At 38.8% G+C, this 20,785-nt stretch overlaps 1 protein-coding gene and 1 pseudogene across 1 annotated transcript; both read left to right on the top strand.

The window, feature by feature from the left end:
* Window positions 1–831: 831 nt before the first annotated feature.
* LOC138898563 (uncharacterized) lies at window positions 832–1,350 on the top strand. The gene has a single exon (XM_070184639.1). The coding sequence runs from the start codon at window positions 832–834 to the stop codon at window positions 1,348–1,350; it is 519 nt and encodes a 172-aa protein (XP_070040740.1).
* Window positions 1,351–8,935: 7,585 nt separating this feature from the next.
* On the top strand, window positions 8,936–13,087 carry LOC104101153 (E3 ubiquitin-protein ligase MIEL1-like; annotated as a pseudogene).
* The last annotated feature ends 7,698 nt before the right edge of the window (window positions 13,088–20,785 follow it).

The raw sequence follows: 20,785 nt of genomic DNA, 5'->3' as shown, positions 1-20,785 counted from the left end.
TCACCAAATTAGCAGCAACCACCAAAAAACTCACAACCGGATACCAAAATGTGGTCCACCTCCTCAACTCGTCAATAGACCAAATCGAGGTAAGAACCATAAACCTAACTTGGGACTGGGGCAACTGTATTATTACATATTTGCAGGACAACATACTCCCCAATGATAAAAAAAAAGGCTAAGAAACTGAGAATGTAAGCGACTAGGTACAACATCGTTCACAGTGACCTGTACAAAAGGACATATGGCGGCCCCCTGGCGAAATGCTTGGGCCCAAATCAGTCGCGGCGCATCCTTGAAGAAGTGCACGAAGGCCACTATAGAGCTCACTCTAGCAATCGAGCTTTGGTCAGGTGCCTCATACGAGCGGGATACTACTAGCCCACCATGAAAAAGGAGGCCGCAGATTTCGTAAAAAAATATGAACAATGCCAGAAGTAAGCTCCAATGATCCAGCAAGTAGGAGAACACCTACACTCAGTAACTTTCCCTTGGCCGTTCATCAAATGGGGAATAGATATCGTGGGCCCCCTCCCGGCCGAACGAGGTAACATACAATTTTCCTTGGTTTTAACTAATTATTTCTTTAAATGGGTGGAAGCAGGAGTATTCGCCCAAATACGCGAACTTGAAGTACTTACCTTCATATGGAAGAACATCATATGCCGCTTCGATTTTCCCAAAGAAATCAGTTGCGATAACGGACCTCAATTTGCAGGAAAGGTCACCGACGTTTTTGAAAAATGGCACATCAAAAGAATATTGTCAATGCCTTATCACCCCGCAGGTAACGGGCAAGCAGAGTCCTCCAACAAGTCAATACTGAACATTATGAAGAAGAAACTCGAAGACGCTAAGGGACTATGGCCGGAGATATTACCAGAAGTACTCTGGGCCTACCGAACAATGCCAAAATCGAGCACAGGGGAAACGCCATACTCATTATTCTATGGGACTGATGCAGTAATACTAGTCGAGGTCGGGGAGCCTAGTCTTAGATACTTCCGTGAAAGCGAACCCCAGAATGATGATAGTAGAAGGCAAAAACTCGACGAAGTCGAGGAACAAAGAGATATGGCTTATGTAAGAATGGTCGCCCAAAAGCAACAAGCAGAACGCTACTATAACAAGAGGGCAAAGATCATGTCACTTAAAATCGAAGACTATGTGCTTAAAGCTAAAACACAAGCAAGCAAATACCCACAAGAAGGCAAACTAGGAACAAACTGGGACGACCCCTACAAAATCACGGCAGCAGCAAGAAAAGGGTCATTCACACTAGAAATAGTGGAAGGAAAGCGACTACCAAACAACTGGAATATTACACACCTCAAGTACTACAACTTTTAAAGGATGAGGTCCCCAAAGTCGTACTCTTTTTCCCTTACACGAGTTTTGTCCCAATTGGATTTTCTCGAGAAGGTTTTTAACGAGGCGATGACGGGGATACTTTAGGATTAAAGTGCGCATAGACGAAGACACTGGGCGACCAGTTCATTGCTCGATCTCTCACTATTTTTCCAACTCGACCAATGAAGGGACTAGATAGGCCGGGACTGAGACTGAACTACCAGCCGGAGCCTAGAAATATGTAAACCTTTTCACTCCCCAAGCAAAGGTAACATTCGAACTCGTTCGAATTAGCACCTACATGGCCCACGACCTCAATTAATTAAAAGTTACATTCGACCTTGTTTGAATTAGCACCTATTCGGCCCACAACCTCAATTAATTAAATGTTACATTCGACCTCGTTCGAATAAGCACCTATTCGGCCCACGACCTCAATTAATTAAAGGTTATATTCGACCTCATTTGAATTAGCACCTACTCGGCCCACGACCTCAATTAATTAAAAGTTACATTCGACCTCGTTCGAATTAGCACCTATTCGGCCCATAGCCTCAATTAATTAAAAGTTACATTCGACCTCGTTCGAATTAGCACATATTCGGCCCATGGCCTCAATTAATTAAAGGTTATATTCGACCTCATTCGAATTAACACCTAATCGGCCTATGGCCTTAACTAAATGAAGGCTACTTTAAATCTCATTCAGCCAACTCAAACAAATCTGTTACTACAAAGGCAATCAAGCAACAAAATCAGAAAAGTGCACAAACCCGAACAAAGAAAAGGAATCAGGTACGAATAACAAAACTAACACTTCATACTTAGAATATTTTTACAAAGGTTACACGCCTACAAAAAGTACGCACAAGTCTGTTGCTAAACAAAAAAGAGCAATTAATCACCGCCTGGCCCACCAACGCCACCAACTTGATCGCCCAGACCGTCTCCACCTATCTCCTCGTCATCACTAGCGAGATATTCATCCTCATACCAGGCATCATGTTCGATCCAATCCACTCCCACATCCTCCTTGTTGTCACCGACTTCCGGTGTAGCGGGATCATAGCCACATGCAAACTGAGCTTTACGTGCCTTAGCATGAGCGTCCTCGAAGTCAGTTTCTGAAACAACCCATGTCCCCATCAGATCCCTGAATATATCCAGCTAGGCCTCGGCGTGAATCCATTCCTCGTACAAATCCTGCGGAACATCAGGAAAAGCAAATGTGCGGGACGAGGATGGCTGAGCCAACATCTGCGCCTTCTTGACCTCGAGAACTACAACTCGATCACTAAGACTAGAAGCCTTTTTCTCCAGCTCCCATATCCGCTCCTCCCTGAGCCTGGCCATCTCCAAAGAACTCTCCCACTCAGAAAGAAGAATGCGGAATGCGATAGTGAAAATATCTGCCTTTCTCGCAGCCGACAACTGAGACAACTTCGCCTTCTCTAAGCACGCCACCTTATCAGCAACCTCGCCACTCAGAGCGTCCACTTTGAGCTGACACTTCTCGAGCTCGGCACACAATGAAACCACCTAGGCTTGAAGATTGGAGCATTGAGCCTTAACCCCCTTACTCACCTAGAGTTCTTCTTCTTTGTCCCTTAACGCCCCCTCGAATTCGCTGCATTTTCTGATGACCCTTACCAACTCATCATCATTCTCCTTCAGTTCGTCTCGGAGATCCCAAAAATTGCTGCTCCCACCAAGCCGCTTGCAAAGCTCACGGTGTTTATCACGGTATTCATGATACTTCCGCTCTATCTTCTGAAAAATGGCTTTAGGCCTCTTCTTCCACCGGGCGCTCTCAATCTCCAAAATCACGGTCTAAAAGAAAGACAGAAAATGAGGAATAAGAATGAAATTGAGCTCAACAAGAAAAAAGAACAAAAAAAAAAATTCAAAGGCATACCTTAAGAGCGAGGCTAGCTATACTCCTCGACAAAGTAGCATCCTTTAGCTTCGCAAGGGTTTTACCCTCCATGTCGGAACAGAGGGGACCAAGAGAAGGGACCACATCATCGGTAACCACCAGCAAATCCCGGTCCAAGGGGATCGCAATAGTCTACGTGGTCCCATCCAATCTCACCTGAAGTTGGGTAAGACCTTCCCTACATCATCCTCACCTCCTCAGCATCCATATCGGAGCCCGTCTCATAACCTTCTTCGTCTACGCTTTTCCGCTTTGTGTTAACCCGGGAAGAAGGATCCTCGGCTGGTAGCAAGGCCGATGGCTCATCCTACCATAAGATGTTAGGGACTCTCGCCGATGGCCCCTCAAAATCCTTCATGGCCTTAGGGAGAGATATATTCTCCTCGACCCCCGATAACTACGGAATCATGGACGGTAATTCGGTCTCATCTCTAAGATCTATGGTCGTCGTTTCTCGGATGACGAAATCCTCCATCACTGAGCTCCCCGCACGGACAACATTTTCTTCGACATCTACAGATCGCCTCTTACGGGGAAGCAAATTATCACCGTTCGGCAATGATTCCTCTTCGTCGTCCTCATCTATTAGATGATGTAAAGGAGAAGTTGAGAGTCCCGTGTCAGGCATAGTCGATGACCGAGTAGAACTCACAACGGCAGAAGGAACATAAGTTGCCTTCCTTTTGCGAAACGCTAGAGCACGAGCCTTCAGCCTTTTCGAAGATCCTCGGGCTGCAAACGAAAAGCTAAAAGAATGTCACTTCCTACACAAAATCGTAACGAGCAGGCGACCATGAGGTCGAAATGGCATGGACAAAAGATAACAAACGTATAAGTGAATACAGATTAGACGAACTCACCGCTTACTGAAGGTGCGAGCCCAAATTTCTTGATAAAATCTGGCCATTCACGAATCCCCGTTGTGAGAGGCAAGACCTGGCTGACCCAGTCATGAATGTCCGCAACCAAAGAAGGGGGCGAATTCTCGGTTGTGCGAGAGAAAGACGAAATATTTGACTCCGACTAAAAATAGGCAAAACAAATGCTTGGAAAAGATACTTACGGGCATAATTCCAAGCCTCAGGGAATTCACTCGCGTTGGCTACCACGTCCTCGATTTTGACGAAGAAGTAGTTAAACCAGAACTGACGATTTTCTTTATCGTCCATCCTTATTACTAAACTTTTACTTTCTCGGTGACGAAGATGCAACATCATCCCCCTATAGAAACTAGGGGCGAAGAGGTGCATCGGGTGGCGAAGAGAGACCTCACGGCCAGCCAACTCCGCATATTTCGTCAATATGCGGATAAGCTTGTAAATGTAAGAGGAGAGTTAGGCCGGGCAGATGCCATAGTAGCGGCAAAATTCCTCCGCCAATTGGAGAAGAGGAAATGAATAGCCTACATAGAACGGATACACGTAGAACGCGCAATATCCTGGGCGGTGTATTTGTACCACGTCGAAAGTTGAATTTTTGGGAAGTTTGACTGGGGAGGGGGAGTTGACTTTTTGATATCGAGGTCGGAATATGATTATGAAAATTGTAATAGCTCTGTTATGTTGTTTATGACTTGTGTGCAAAATTTTAGGTCAATCAGACGTGATTTGATAGGTTCCGGTGTCGTTTGTAAAAATTGAAAGTTTCAAAGTTCATTAGGCTTGGATTGAGGTGCAATTCATGGTTTTAGCATTGTTTGAGGTGATTTGAGGGCTCGACTAAGTTCGTATTATATTTTAGGACTTGTTGGTATATTTGATTGAGGTCCCAAGGGGCGCGGGTGAGTTCCGGGGGGTTAATAGATCATTTTTGGCCTTGGTGAGATTGTTGATATCTGTTGCTGCATTTTTTTGATTTTCTCTTTCGCGTTCGCGAGTGGGCCCTCGCGTTCGCGAAGAGTGTTTTCTGAGTGTGAGGGTTTGTTCTTCGCGTTCGCGAAGGGGAGGATGTGAATGCGAAGGTATGGTCCGTGTGTGCACCACGAATTCGCGAAGAGGAGTGAGGCTATTGGGGACTCTAGGTCCTTGTTCTATGCGTTTGCGAGGTGGTGGTCGCATTTGCGAAGGTCTGAGATGGTAAAGCTTCACGTTCGTGAAGCCACGGTCGCGTTCGCAAAGGGTTAAATTTGTGGGCAGTCGAGTTGTGCTTTGCGAACGCGAGGGACCTGTCGCGTTCGCGAAGATGAGAGGTCTGGACAGAAATTTAAGTTCAGAAAATGGGACTTCCTATTGTCCATTTTTAACGATTTGGAACTCGGATTGAGGCGATTTTTGGGAGATTTTCAGAGAAAACAACGAGATAAGTGTTCTTAACTCAATATTGGTTAAATTACCCGAATCCATGGTTGCTTTTAATATTTAATTGGTGAATTAAGTTGAAAAATTGTGAAACCTCTCTTGGTTTAATTTGGAGATTTTAGGGTTGAGTTGATGTCGGATTTGAGTAAAATTTATATGGTTAGACTTGTGGTTGAATGAGCGTTCATATTTTATAACTTTTGTCGTGTTCCGAGACGTGGGCCCCACGCGTAATTATTTAGTGTAATTTCGGAATATTTGAAAAATATTAGTATTTTGATATGGAATTAATTCTTATAATTTTTGTGAGCTGAATCAAAGTAATTGTGACTAGATTCGATCAGTTTGGAAGTTGATACGCGCATAATGTAATTTCTGGAGCATTGCTTAGCTTGCTCGACATTGGATTTGGCTTGTTCGAGGTAAGTAACTCTTCTAATTTTGGAGTTGAGGGTATGAACCCTGAATATATGTATTTCGTGAATTGTTGGGAGGTGACACACATGTTAGGTGACGGGCGTGTGGGTGTGCACTATAAAAATTGTGACATAATTATTTCTGTGGAATTTTATAGTTAAATGATCTTGACATTTTCTATGCGGTTTTATGAGTTAAAGAAATTGAGCTGAAAAGCATATTAAAAATCATGTCGAGGTTGTGTGCCAGTATTATCGGGACCCACATCGGTCATATTATTGTGAATTATTTGTTTAAATTGAAATTCATACTCTGTCATATTCATTTCATTACATATCATATCTCAATCTCTATTGTTATTTATTGATACATCATATCATCATTTTGGGCTATTCTCATGACATTGTGAGCACATGAGAGAGAGACTGGAGAGATTGATGACTGAGGGAGCCCGATGGCCTGATTGTGAGGATATTTTTGGGATCGGGTTGCACGCCGTAGCAGGCCATGTTGGCTTTATATATATTATACTATTGCACGTGAGTTGATCGTGCATCACGTGAGTTGGCCGTGCGGATCCATATATTATATTATTATAGCACGTGAGTTGTCCGTATGAATCTAGATATAACATTATAGAACGTGAGTTGTCCGTGCTTATAGCGCTTGGGCTGTAGGAGCCCCTCATGAGTCTATACACACCCCCAGTGAGCGCAGTCGATAATAAACAGGGATTAGGCTACACGCCGCAACAGGTATTATATAGCACTGAGTGATTGAGTGTGCTGAGCACAGTGAGAGAGAATGCGAGACAATGAGATTGAGTACTTTGAGAGTGTGAGTACATGAGTGAAATCTCTGAGATACATTGCATAGACATGCACACATGACATATATGCATAGAGATGTGTTTTCCTCATGCTGTACGGTATCACATTATTCATGATTTCTCACACATGTTGACAGATGGGCATAGTGATGTATTTGTTTCACACTAGTTATCTAGGAAGGAAAATGAGATATTTTATTTATTATTGAAAGGATTTTGGAAAAATTATTGTTTTCAAAGTTATTCATATTTTTGGTAACTTCAGTAAATGATTCGGGTTTTCATTGATATACTTGAAAGGCAGAACTATTTTCAGAAGTCGTGATTTAGCTGAGCATTTATTCTTTGAGTTACTTCTGGTATTACTTGTTTAATATTGTTATGAACTGTTGTTGGTTATGGAAGTTGGATTCTAACCTTGGTAGAAGCTCGTCACAACTTTCAACCTAAGGCTAGGTTTATTACTTACTCAGTACATGGGGTCGGTTGTACTAATACTACACTTCTGCATATTGCGTGCAGATATTGGCTGCCGTTGTGGCTGTGTTCGATGATTGCCGGATTTGAAGATGTACCTGCGTTCCTGTTGTAGCTACCTCTTGTTTAGGGTAGCCTTAGATTTATAAAAGCTCTGTTTATGTACTATTCAAACAGATTATGTATTTATTTCATTTCCGCTTTGTATACTCTATTCTTAGAAGCTCATTATTTGTACTACCAGTTCTTGGGGAAATGTATTGGTTTTAGATATTCTCTTTTAAATAATTAATATTGTAATTGGATAATTGAAAGTTGGCTTACCTAGCGGGTTGGGTTAGGTGCCATCACGACTAGTTGGATTTTGGGTCGTGACACAATGATAGGGGTATGTAATATTCATTATCATAAAAATACTTTTAAGAAGAAGATTCTCTCTCTTGCAAAAACACAAAGATTATATTTTTACAAATATTCTTGTTCATATATTATTCCCCGCTTTTCCATCAGATCTGAGGATCGTTCATGCGAATCTTGGATCTATCTGTCATTTATCATTATCAGACAAAATATTCGTCCCACCCATTTATTATCGGGTGAATCATTCTCTTTATTTACTTAAATGCCATTTATTGACATTTATTGTTAGTTATATCACCCTTTATGTTCTTACTTTAAGAGTATATTACGTTTATTATCACCAACCATATACGGAATTTGTCTCATATACTATACGTTTTTGTACTTAATATTTAGAGTTATTATCCTTAGTTAGATTTAACCTCATGCTACGTAAATTTAATAGTTTAACCGGAGGTTATATTTTTTGATCAAACAATTTGCACCTAGTCTTTGAATGGGAAAGTTGATTTTCTAATCTATTACAAATATTACTTTATTTATGTAACCTGTTTTAAAGAAGGATAGTGAGAAATAGCACGTGTGATCTTTATAATTTTTTTTTAATTCAAATTGTAAGTAGATATTAGAGAGGATTTCCTCATTTTGTACAAAAAAAAACATTCATGATATGTTTCTTAACCCAAAAGAAAAGTTACTCACTTTACTATGATAAATTAAAGAGCTAATTTGTGACTAGTTATAGAGTTACTTCTAATGATTTAGTGCAAATAAGGGCCCGTTTGGCCATAGCTTTTATTTTTGACTTTTTTTTCCGAAAATGTTTCACTTTTTTCCGGAACCAATGCGCCATGAAAATTTCAAAGTCCATCTTAAGTTGAATTTCGAATTTATTTAGAAATTTTAAAAACTCTAAAAAATTATTTTTCAAAATTTACGACTCAAATCACTCACAAAAATTCATAAATAGGTCCAAAATATTTACATCAAAACACAACTCTAATTTTCAAAATACTATTTTTACTTCAAATATTTTATTTTTTTTCGAAATTTTCACAATTCTTATGTACAAACGCCGGCGGAGGAGTACTAATATATTTTGTGAGATCTAAGATCTGTGTCCCCTTGACAAGATAGAACTTCGGGTTTTGAGCTACAGCCACCCTTTCCAATTTTGGTATTATTTTTATTACTTTAAATGGCATGATCTCTATTATTAAATCCCCAACTATAAAGGACGTCTATCCACTTGACAAGATGGCATTTTTACTTCGATTAAATTTTGGGTTTTGAGCAATAAATCCATCATTTTCATTTTTTCTCTGAGACCCACCACCCACTACTTTCTTCTCTGCTCTCCTTCTTGAGCTGTGGTAGTGGTGGGGGTGTTAGTATTTTCTCTGCAAAACAAAATGGGAGGTTCTTGCAATGAACGCCTTGATTTTGGCAAAATGGGTTATGGGTAATCTCTCTTTTTGTTATACAATTTGCATTACTCATGTTTAGTATGTAAATATTTCAACTTTAGACTTGTTGGTGTTTATCTTTGTTTCTCTTTATCAGAAGGTGGGATGATTTGATATGGCTGTTTTTACCCCATAAAAAATGTTCTTTCTTTCTTTTCTTGAACTGTTTGATTAGTGGAATTTATGTTTTGAGGTGATGTGATTTATAAATATGTGTGTGTTTTAACTCTTTCAGACGCTGAGGTAAAAGTTGATTTGATGTGTAACTTGAAACTTGATTTTGTGTAAATTTATCTGTACGTAGGATCGAAACATTCTTAGTGTGCATTTTATCTTTGTGTTTTAAGATTGAAACTTCATCTCCCTCTATTTCAATTTATGTAGCACTATTTCCTTATTAGTCAAGACTCAAGAATGACACATTTATATTTGAAAATGATTTAACTTTAAATTTCTCATTTTATCATTAAAATAAAAAGCTTTTATAGCCACACAAATGCTAATGTTATAGCCATATAGATGATATGGCATGCTATGTTTAAGATCACAAGTTTCTAAAGTCTTTTTTTTTCTTTTCTAAAACTCCATGCCGAGTCAAACTACGTCGTATGATTAGAATGAAGGGCGTAAGTGTTTGATTGAGGTCCCTAATATTGAGTTGCACTAATATTAGTTTCCATCTTCCTGTAGAAATCTTCAATCTCGATTGTTTTTAGATTTTATATGTTTTTTCGTACTGTTGTAGTTGTTCTTAGTATCTGATTTTGGATTTGTGATAGATGCAAGCACTATAGGAGAAGATGTAAGATTAGAGCCCCTTGCTGCAACGAGGTCTTTGACTGCCGTCATTGTCACAATGAAGCCACGGTAACTTTGATTCATCAATCTCTTGAACTTACTTGATGGTGACTAATATATTCTCTGTCTAATGAAAGTTTATCATGTTTTCTCCTGTGTTTGTTTCAATAGAGCATGTTGCGTATTATTTTTGATCGGCATGAACTAGTTCGACAGGATGTCACACAGGTTATATCTCTGCTATTTCCATTGCTAGTTATTCATCTGTTACACTTAATTCTTGAAGAATTGTTATGATATGAGGTATGTTTCCTTTTGGTACTTCAGGTCATCTGCTCGGTTTTGTGATACAGAGCAGCCAGTACGTGTCTTTTGACTTGAATTCATGCCTCTTTCTCTGTTTTGGTATTACTGGAATTGATGCTATAACGTCCTTTCTATTTCAAATCCAGGTCGCTCGCCTTTGTACAAATTGTGGCGTCAACATGGGAGAATATTTTTGTGAAGTGTGCAGATTCTATGATGATGATGTAATATACTGTGCATTTTACTAATATGAGATTTAACTCGGTTACCTTTTAACAAGGCAATCCCATAATTATTTGGGCTTTAAACCCTTTTGCCATTACCTTTCGAAATACTTATTTCCGGACTCCCCTGTTACAGATAGACAAAGGACAGTTTCATTGTGATGATTGTGGAATCTGCAGGTTAGTGTACAACATATCGCAGTGCATTTGTTACTTTTGATGTTAAAATTATCTTCTGCTTTGGAAGTTCCCCGTCTGACATGTATTCTTTTCACAGAGTTGGTGGTCGCGAGAACTTCTTTCATTGCAGCAAGTGTGGTACATACGCATCACAATTTCCTATTTTTTAGGATTCGAGCCTTTGTGGAAAATTCTGTTTTCTTTTTCTTGTATGCTTCATTAATATGTTTCTTGATTCTCTACCTTGGAAGTGTACATGCTAAGATGACTATGGTGAACGTTAAGATTTTATTTACACCTTTAGAGGCATAGATGTCATTTAGTAAGTGATTATACCCGCATATTACAAATTGCATTTACATATTTCTTCAATTTTACAGATCTCTCTGTTGTTTTTCTCCCTTCAAATATTGGAATGTAGGATTGTCCTCAATGTTTCCAAAGATCTGGTTGTGCAACTATGGTTTGATGCTTTGTTTAGTTGTGCTTGTTGAAAATACCAGTTGTGACCAAGCTTTTGCTTTCTTATATCTACTGGCTAATTAATTGGTTGGAGAATGCAAATAGAGAATCTACAGTAAGAGAACTGAGTAAAGCTTTTCAATTTCATTTCTATCGCTCATATAGGGAAGTCGCCAATTGTCTGGTGAAAATATCCCTTTCTTCTTTGTGATTTCGTGTTGCACACAGTGGCACTCACATAATGTTGTGGCTTCTTCATTCGTGTTGTTTGGTACATTTGCTTCTTCACCTACTTATGGAATTCATTCTGCAGGCTCTTGTTATTCAGTTAGCCTGCGTAATAACCACTCGTGCGTGGAGAACTCCATGCGGCATCATTGTCCCATTTGTTATGAGGTATGTTGCGTAACTGTAGTCTTCTTGCTGTGGATCCTGCCTTTAAATGTTCCTGTCATTCATAATGCGCTAATTCTTTTAATGCAGTTTCTCTTTGATTCTCTGAAAGACACAAGTGTGATGAAATGTGGGCACACAATGCACACTGAGTGCTACCACGAGATGATAAAGCGTGACAAGTAATCACTTCCGTATTTATCTATTTATGTTGTTTTTTGAGTCCTGTTGGATGGAAAGAGAAGTTTTATGTTTACTGACCCATTTTTCTTTAACTCAGATACTGCTGCCCAATATGTTCTAGATCAATTATAGACATGTCCAAAGCTTGGAAACGAATGGATGAAGAGGTAGGTTAAAATTTTAACCTTCAGGAAATTCGTCCACGTCCAATTTCCTTAGGGTGCATCTTATCGTAGGAATTGCTTGCATGCTTAATGAACTTTTTCATGGCTGATTTCTGTTTTAAGCACATTCTAGAACTACTTCTGTTTTTAAAGAATCGGACCTCAGAACAGGTAGAGCATTACCACTTGCAAGTTTAACTATATGATCCAAGTCCCATTTCTTGAATCTTGATCAGTCCCAAATGCTTGGGATTGTCCAATTGCTTGAGGATGCATAATCTTTTCATCGAAAATTGTGTGCATGCATAATGACTTGAGAACAGGTTAAGCATTGGTACATAGATATTTGGATGACTATAAGACCTTTTTGCTCAACTGTTTTCAATAAATTTATGTTAAGTCCACATCTGAATTCGCAAATCTGTTGGCAGTTTTAAGGTTTTGGTTATGATTCCTTTACTTCTTAAGTTGGCAATGCTGTATGCTTAATTCTTTAGCTATGTCAGTTTAAGGACTCTGGAAAATGAAAGGAATTGCGTCATGGCTTTGTTTGTTTAACTTTCGGTTGTTGGGGCTGGGGCCGGAGATTAAGGTTTCTCTAATCTTTATTTCCAAGACTGCTGTTTAACTAACTAGCTGTACTCAGTCCTACCTTAAAAGTAAAAATTTCTTCTTTTCAGATTGAAGTAACAATCATGCCTGAAGATCTCAGATATAAGAAGGTACTTCCTTTTCTTAACCCCATATTTGTTACATGTAGTTGTTTTTGCTACAGGTTCGGTCGAACCCAATAACTTTGGTCCAAACTCTATATTTGTGTAAAAAGAATTTGTTGAATATGGATAATTTATTAATTTCGAACCCACTAACATAAAAGGACTAGAATCCCGAACCCATAAGCTTCAAATCCTGGCTCTGCCTCTAATGTTATTGGTTTTCATTTACATGATGAATACCTATGGTTTCTCTTAACTAGTTTACTTGCAGGTTTGGATTCTGTGTAATGACTGTAATGACACAACTGAAGTATTCTTCCACATCATCGGGCAAAAATGCAGACACTGTCAATCATACAACACTCGTATGATTTCACCTCCTGTTCTTCCTCAATAACAGCTTTCTACTCCGGAAAAACTGATTGTTTGAGCTACGGAACGAAGTGCTGTGGTCTCATCGTCCCTATTACTAATTGTTTTATGCCATATTCATCGCCATTGCATCATAACTCAACTTCACTTGCAAGCATTTGTGACATGATTCTTTCTCCAAAGATCTGAGAGTAAAACCCAACTTATTTGATTCCGGACTATGTATACCATGTACGCATATATTGGTATAGCATTTCAAGGGACTGCTTTTGAGCTTCAAATATGAAAATGAAACACATTTATTACATGTCTTTTAATACTGTGGATTTGATTCCATCTTCCTCTGCATGTTTAGGTTCTGCTATCCAATTTAATGCATCTTCCATTAAGACTCTGCCTTCCTCGTCTTTGATGCACCCCACTTGGTTCAGATCACGAGCCTTCCTTTCCCTCACCTTAGCCAGTCGGAACAACTTCTTGTCCCCACCTTTGTCCCTAGTTCTTCATATAGAAGACCAATCGTTGCAGTCTTAGCCTCCGTGACCTTAACTTCAACTATTTCTTAGCCTTCTTGTACCCTTCTCTATTAGTCCTAACGAGCGCAAAACACAACACACAATTATTGCTCGCTAGTAAAAAATAGTATAGTTTAATTATCGTCTCCACAAGGATTGGATTTTAACAGTGTTCGAATAATGTTCAGTTGATTACTATCCAGGAAAATTAACACTTGATTTGATGTTTATCAACTACGATTAACTACTAAAAATTAAGCAATTAACAATTGATCACAAAAGACGGCAGATGAGCAACGAAGAGATATCAATGAGAGAAATAAGGGTAATTGACTAGACATGTGCAAGATAATTGATACGAGACCCAATTCTTGAGTTAGTTTACTCTATAATACGGTTGATTCCCGCGAATTCAACAGATAATCAGATTACACTTAAGTTAATGTTCCTCTGTCGATTAAACGTTAATTTCAGTAATTGATCCAATTGAAGCACGGTAAATAATTACAACGAATAAAATGATGGTTATGGTCTAAAGGGTAACTTCTCACGAATATTTCCCTATTTTCTAGTTCTATTAACAATTCAAGAGGCTCTTTCGATTACCTATTTGAATCACGAATTTAAACTAGAGCATAAGATGTAAAGCAATTCAATATCAAGCTCCTCTTTTGAAAAAGGAAAATAAGAAATAACTCCACAATACAAATTAAAACTCCATCAATTAATTCCAACAATTATCAAGAATTGAATCCCCAATCAAGTTGTCAAAACATCATATCAGTCAATACCCTAATGGAATTTACTCCATAGCAATGGAAAAAGTCATCTCAATGAGGTTTAAAAACATAGAAGACATCAATGATAATGATTCGACATAAACTCTCGTATTGCAGTGATCGTTGGTTGAAATCTTGTTGAATTATTGTGTCTTCTTGCCTTGGTTAGTTCTCCAATCTTTTGTAGGTCAAAAGTCTTTCAAAAAACGTGTTTTCAGAGTATTTATACCAAGTAGGAACGAACTCGGATGAAATTACCCTCTTTGAGCCGAAGTGGGAAAACCTACAAACTTTTTACACTTCATGCGTCGCACAGTGCTTTGCACTACGCGTCGCATTAGTGTAGTTTACACAGTTGCAAACTCTCTGAACTCCCCGTGTCTGACGGACTTTTGTGTTAGTGCGTGGCACTATGCGGCGCGGGCTGTGCAGCAATAGTGCATTTTCTTGTCAGACCACACAACTCCCAGTCTCTGAACTTGTCAACATCTGACACACATTTGCACTAATGTGTCGCACACTGCTACACTTAATGCATCGCATTAGTACATTTGTTCTAGCCCTTGCACTTTCTTCCCATTTACGTATGCAACGCCGGTCCACGAGCCCCGGATGCGATCCCCATTTAATTCTTTTACTCAGACTTCAAAGCTCCAAATTATTCGATTTAGCTCCAATTTATCCTTTTAACTCAGAATCATTTCCTGCAAGCATAAAACACATAATAAGTGCAAATCACCATCATTTAAGTTCGAGCACACGTAAAATATAGTAATTAGAATGTAAACTACGGCTAAAATACGGGTTTATAGCCTACCATCAACACCCCACACTTAAACCATTGCTCGTCCTCGAGCAATCAAACTACACTTCACATATGGACGGCCTTTTCATCAAACAATCCCAACACATCACGCCAAGACTATTTAAAGCAAATTAAGCACTCTATCATAACATCCTAGTCTCAAAGCTCGACTCAAAAGCACCATGCATTTTTCACAACCTGCTCTCTTACTCTAACACAGAGGTCAACATCATTACCTTTCCTTCACAATTAATGTGCCCTCACACCAAAAGAATAGAGAGTAGTTCCACACAAAATAAAATTCACAAACAAATAGGAACTCAAGATAGACAGAGTTCACTCACTCTCATAATCAAAATTCATATGCCACAGAAGAGGTATCATAGGCTTTCCCATAGTGTAATATTCTACTAATTGAGCTCATTCAGTCAAAGATTAAGTAGGACTTGATTTTGGTTGCAATGTAGGCTACGGGACGGTTAGGATACAATTTGGATAATAGTGGCTACACCTCCATGGTTACGTCATGGCTTTGTTTGTTTAACTTTCGGTTGTTGGGGCTGGGGCCGGAGAGTAAGGTTTCTCTAATCTTTATTTCCAAGACTGCTGTTTAACTAGCTAGATGTATTCAGTCCTACCTTAAAAGTAAAAATTTCTTCTTTTCAGATTGAAGAAACAATCATGCCTGAAGATCTCAGATATAAGAAGGTACTTCCTTTTCTTAACCCCATATTTGTTACATGTAGTTGTTTTGGCTGTTAATTACTGAGGACACGCAAGGAGGGTTGGGTGTTTAATGTTCCACAGTGCCTTAGTGCATGTAAAAGTCCATGCTATTCGGGGGCAGAGCTAGCCCTTTTGGCTACAGGTTCAGTCGAACCCAATAACTTTGGTCCAAACTCTGTATTTATCTTAAAATATCTGTTGAATATGGATAATTTATTAACTTCGAACCCATCTAACATAAAAGGACTAGAATCCCGAACCCATAAGCTTCAAATCAGAGGCGGATCCAGGATTCGAAGGTTGCGGGTGCCACCATGTTATGCATACAATATACATGTCAGTAGCTACAAAGACATATTAGGAATAATTGGTTAGTTCGGTTAGTTTTTGGTTAATTTGAATAGGCCTTTCATTCACAAAGCAAATAAGTTCGATTTTAGTTCAAATTTTTAACGCTTAATTTAAAAACATTCTAAATAAAAATGCAAAAGAAAAATAATATTTCATGAAAGAGCGCCTCCAATATAAATATTTGCTTAAAGAGTACCTTAACTACACTATATATTTTTTGTTTGACTAGATTAATTTACTTGTATTGTTCTTTGTTTATTTTTCCATCTTAATTGTTGAGTTATATGACAATTATTTTCAAAGAAAAACTTTCAACATTCAACCTATCATATTAGACTCAAAACGACTATCAATCAAGCCATTTAATGTTTTTTCAAAACCCAATAGAAGATATTGTTCAAATTATATTCCAATATATAAATTAATATCGTTTCATTAAAAATAAAGAAATTATATGCTAATTAACATCAATTCAAATTACCTATAGAAAATAATTGTTCATAAAGTAAGGTAAAATGATAGAAACAAAATGAGTACTGAAAGTTAAAGAAATGAAGAAGAGAGGCTTAGCAAGTAATAAAAGGAGGGAAATAACCGAAAAAGAAGGAAAAGAGGTGAGGCCCTAGGGCTCAAGCTGAAAATAAAGAAAATCTTAATAAGTAGAAAAAAGGAAAAATCAAAGGAGCTGCTCCAACAGGGAATCAAACTTGCATTCATGAGGCCAAGGAAAGCCTTCAAAGGAAAGGCTGAACCAATGGCACCCGCTTCCACTTTGTGACTTTTGGGTGCCACTCTATCCATTTATACGTTTCTTCACAGAGATATTGTATACATAGTAAGAATTTTGGCGAAGCGAACGGGTGCTATGGTACCCCTACCTCATAAGGTAGATCCGTCTCTACTTCAAATCCTGGCTCTGCCTCTGATGCTATTGGTTTTCATTTACATGATGAATACCTATGGTTTCTCTTAACTAACTTGTTTACTTGCAGGTTTGGATTCTGTGTAATGACTGTAATGACACAACTGAAGTATTCTTCCACATCCATCGGGCAAAAATGCAGACACTGTCAATCATACAACACTCGTATGATTTCACCTCCTGTTCTTCCTCAATAACAACTTTCTACTCCGGAAAAACTGATTGTTTGAGCCACGGAACGAAGTGCTGTGGTCTCATCGTCCTTATTACTAATTGTTTTGTGCCATATTCATCGCCATTGCATCATAACTCAACTTCACTTGCAAGCATTTGTGACATGATTCTTTTTCCAAAGATGTGAGTAAAACCCAACTTATTTGATTCCGGACTATGTATAACATGTACGCATATATTGCTATAGCATTTCAAGGGACTGCTTTTGAGCTTCAAATATGAAAATGAAACACATTTATTACTTGTCTTTTAATACTGTGGATTTGATTCCATCTTCCTCTGCATGTTTAGGTTCTGCTATCCAATTTATATTTCATTCTTGGGGGTACTATAAACTTAGAAGAATTCCAATTTAAATTGCAACCTTGTAAGAACTCCAGAAGTATCTGAAAGTATAGCAAAATTGCTCCATTGAAAGGTTTATGAACTCGTTAAGTTTCAAGATTGTGAATAAAATTTCCAACTTATAGATTTGGTAACATCTGAATTCCATGGTATTAAAGTTAAAGTTACCAAGTAAGTAGTTCCAGTTGACAGCTCTCTTAGCTATAAGATCACATTGAGGTTGACTCTTAAATTAATCATTTATAAATTTTACATAATATGATGAGCTTTATATGGCTTGCTGTGGATCTAGGGAAGGTACAACAACAAACCTAGTGAAATCTCATAAGTGGGGTCTGGGGATAATGTGTACACACGCCGTAACCCTACTCTGGGAAGGTAGAGAGGTTGTTTCCGAAAGACCAACGGCTCGAGAGGATGAATAGAAAACAATCAAATATCTAACAACAATAGCAAAAAAATGATAACAACAATGTAAGAACTAGAAAAAATAGATGGAAGAAAGCAATAGCACTAACAATAGCAACAAACATTAACCACGACAAACTATTAGAAAATCGAAGCGGAAGATAGTAAGAAATAGCTATAATACTAGCAATATAGGAACAATGGCAAGATACTACCAGACTAGCCCTAAACAACCCGGTAAGGGTCGGAAAAACGCCCTACTACCTATTAGCCTTCTACCCTAATTCTTGACCTCCACACCCTCCTATCAAGGGTCATGTCCTCAGTAAGCTGAAATCGCACCATGTCCTGCCTGATTACCTCTCCCCAATACTTCTTAGGCCGCCCTCTACCTCTTCTCATACCCGCCAAAGCCAACCGTTCACACCTCCTAACTGGGGCATCTAGTCTTCTCCTTTTCACATGCCTAAACCATCTAAGCCTCGCTTCCCGTATCTTATCCTCCATGTAGGCCACGCCCCACCTTCACCTGAATATCCTCATTCCTAACCTTATCCAACCTAGTGTGCCCGCATATCTATCTCAAGATCCTCATTTCAGCTACGTTCATCTTCTGGATATGGGGGTTCTTGACTGGCCAGCACTCAGCCACATACAACATAGTCGGTCTAACAACCACTTTGTAGAACTTACCTTTTAGTTTTGGTGGCACATTCTTGTCATACAAGACGCCGGATGCTAACCTCCATTTCATCCACCCTGCCTCTATACGGTGTGTGACGTCCTCGTCAATCTCCCAATTCCCTTGAATAACTGACCCAAGATACTTGAAACTTCCTCTCTTGGGGATGGCTTGTGAGTCAAGCCTCACGTCCACGTCTGCTCCCCCCTACGTCGCTGAACTTGCACTCTATGTATTTTGTCTTAGTCCTAATGAACCTGAAACCTTTATACTCTAGGGCCTGTCTCCAAACCTCCAGCTTCTCGTTAACGTCGTCTCGCGTTTCATCAATTAGTACTATATCATCAGCGAATAACATACACCATGGCACCTCCCCTTGAATATGGTGTGTCAGTGCATCTATCGCCAATGAAAACAGGAACGAGCTGAGAGCAGATCCTTGGTGTAATCCCATCCCAGCCTGAAAATGGTCTGAGTCTCCTCCCATGTCCTTACCCGAGTCTTATTTCCATCACGCATATCCTTAACCACCCCTAGTGTATTCTATCAGAACACATTTAGCCTCCAAATATCTCCAAAAAACCTCCCTAGGGACCTTATCGTACGCTTTCCTTGGTCAATAAACACTATATGCAAATCCTTCATCATTTCCCTATACTGCTCCACTAACCTTCTAAAAATATGGATGGCTTCCGTAGTCGAACAACCTGCATGAAACCAAATTGATTCTCGGATATAGACACAGTCCTCTTTACCCTCACTTCCACCACCCTCTCCCAGACTTTCGTAGTGTGACTAAGTAGCTTGATACCCCTATAGTTGTTGCAATTTTGGATATCCCTTTTGTTCTTGTACATCAGAATCATCGTACTCTACCTTCATTCTTCGGGAAGCTTCTTCGTCCTAAAAATGACGTTAAACAACCCAGTCAGCCACTCCAAGCCTACCCTACCCGTATACCTCCAAAATTTTACCGGGATCTCAACGGGCCCGGTTGCTCTGCCCCTTACTCATCTTACGCACATCCCTGCGACCTCCTCAATATTGATGCACCTACAATACCTAAAATCGTAATGACTCTCGGAATGCTCCAAATCACCCAACACAATATTCATGCCCCCCCTCTTTATTAAGGAATTTAGGTCTGCCATCTTTGCTTGATCTTTGCCTCTTCCATTAAGACTCTGCCTTCCTTGTATTTGATACACCTCACTTGGTTCAGATCATGAGCCTTCCTTTCCCTCACCTTAGCCAGTCAGAACAACTTCTTGTCCCCACCTTTGTCCCTAGTTCTTCGTATAGACGACCAATCGTTGCAGTCTTAGACCTCATGACCTTAACTTCAACTATTTCTTAGCCTTCTTGTACCCTTCTCTATTAGTCCTGACGAGCGCAAAACACAACACACAATTATTGCTCGCTAGTAAAAAATAATATAGTTTAATTATCGTCTCCACTAGGATTGAATTTAAACAGTGTTCGAATAATGTTCAATTGATTACTATCCAGAAAAATTAACACTTGATTTGATGATTATCAACTACTATTAACTACTAAAAATTAAGCAATTAATAATTGATCACAAAAGACTGCAGATGAGCAACGAAGAAATATCAATGAGAGAAATAAGGGTAATTGACTAGATATGTGCAAGATAATTGACACGAGACCCAATTCTTGAGTTAGTTTACTCTATAATACGGTTGATTCTCGCGAATTCAACAGATAATCAGATTACACTTGAAGTTAATGTTCCTCTTTCGGTTAAATGTTAATTTCAGTAATTAATCCAATTGAAGCACGGTAAACAATTGCAACGAATAAAATGATGGTTATGGTCTAAAGGGTAACTTCTCACGAATATTTCCCTATTTTCTAGTTCTATTAACAATTCAAGAGGCTCTTTCGATTACTTATTTGAATCACTAATTTAAACTAGAGCATAAGATGTAAAGCAATTCAATATCAAGCTGCTCTTTTGAATAAGCAAAATAAGAAATAACTCCACAATACAAATTAAAACTCCATCAATTAATTCCAATAATTATCAAGAATTGAATCCCTAATCAAGTTGTCAAAACATCATAT

The sequence above is a fragment of the Nicotiana tomentosiformis genome, chromosome 9, assembly GCF_000390325.3.
Source record: "Nicotiana tomentosiformis chromosome 9, ASM39032v3, whole genome shotgun sequence".
NCBI classification, from domain to species: Eukaryota; Viridiplantae; Streptophyta; class Magnoliopsida; order Solanales; family Solanaceae; genus Nicotiana; species Nicotiana tomentosiformis.
This window is presented reverse-complemented; position numbering and strand designations above follow the sequence as displayed.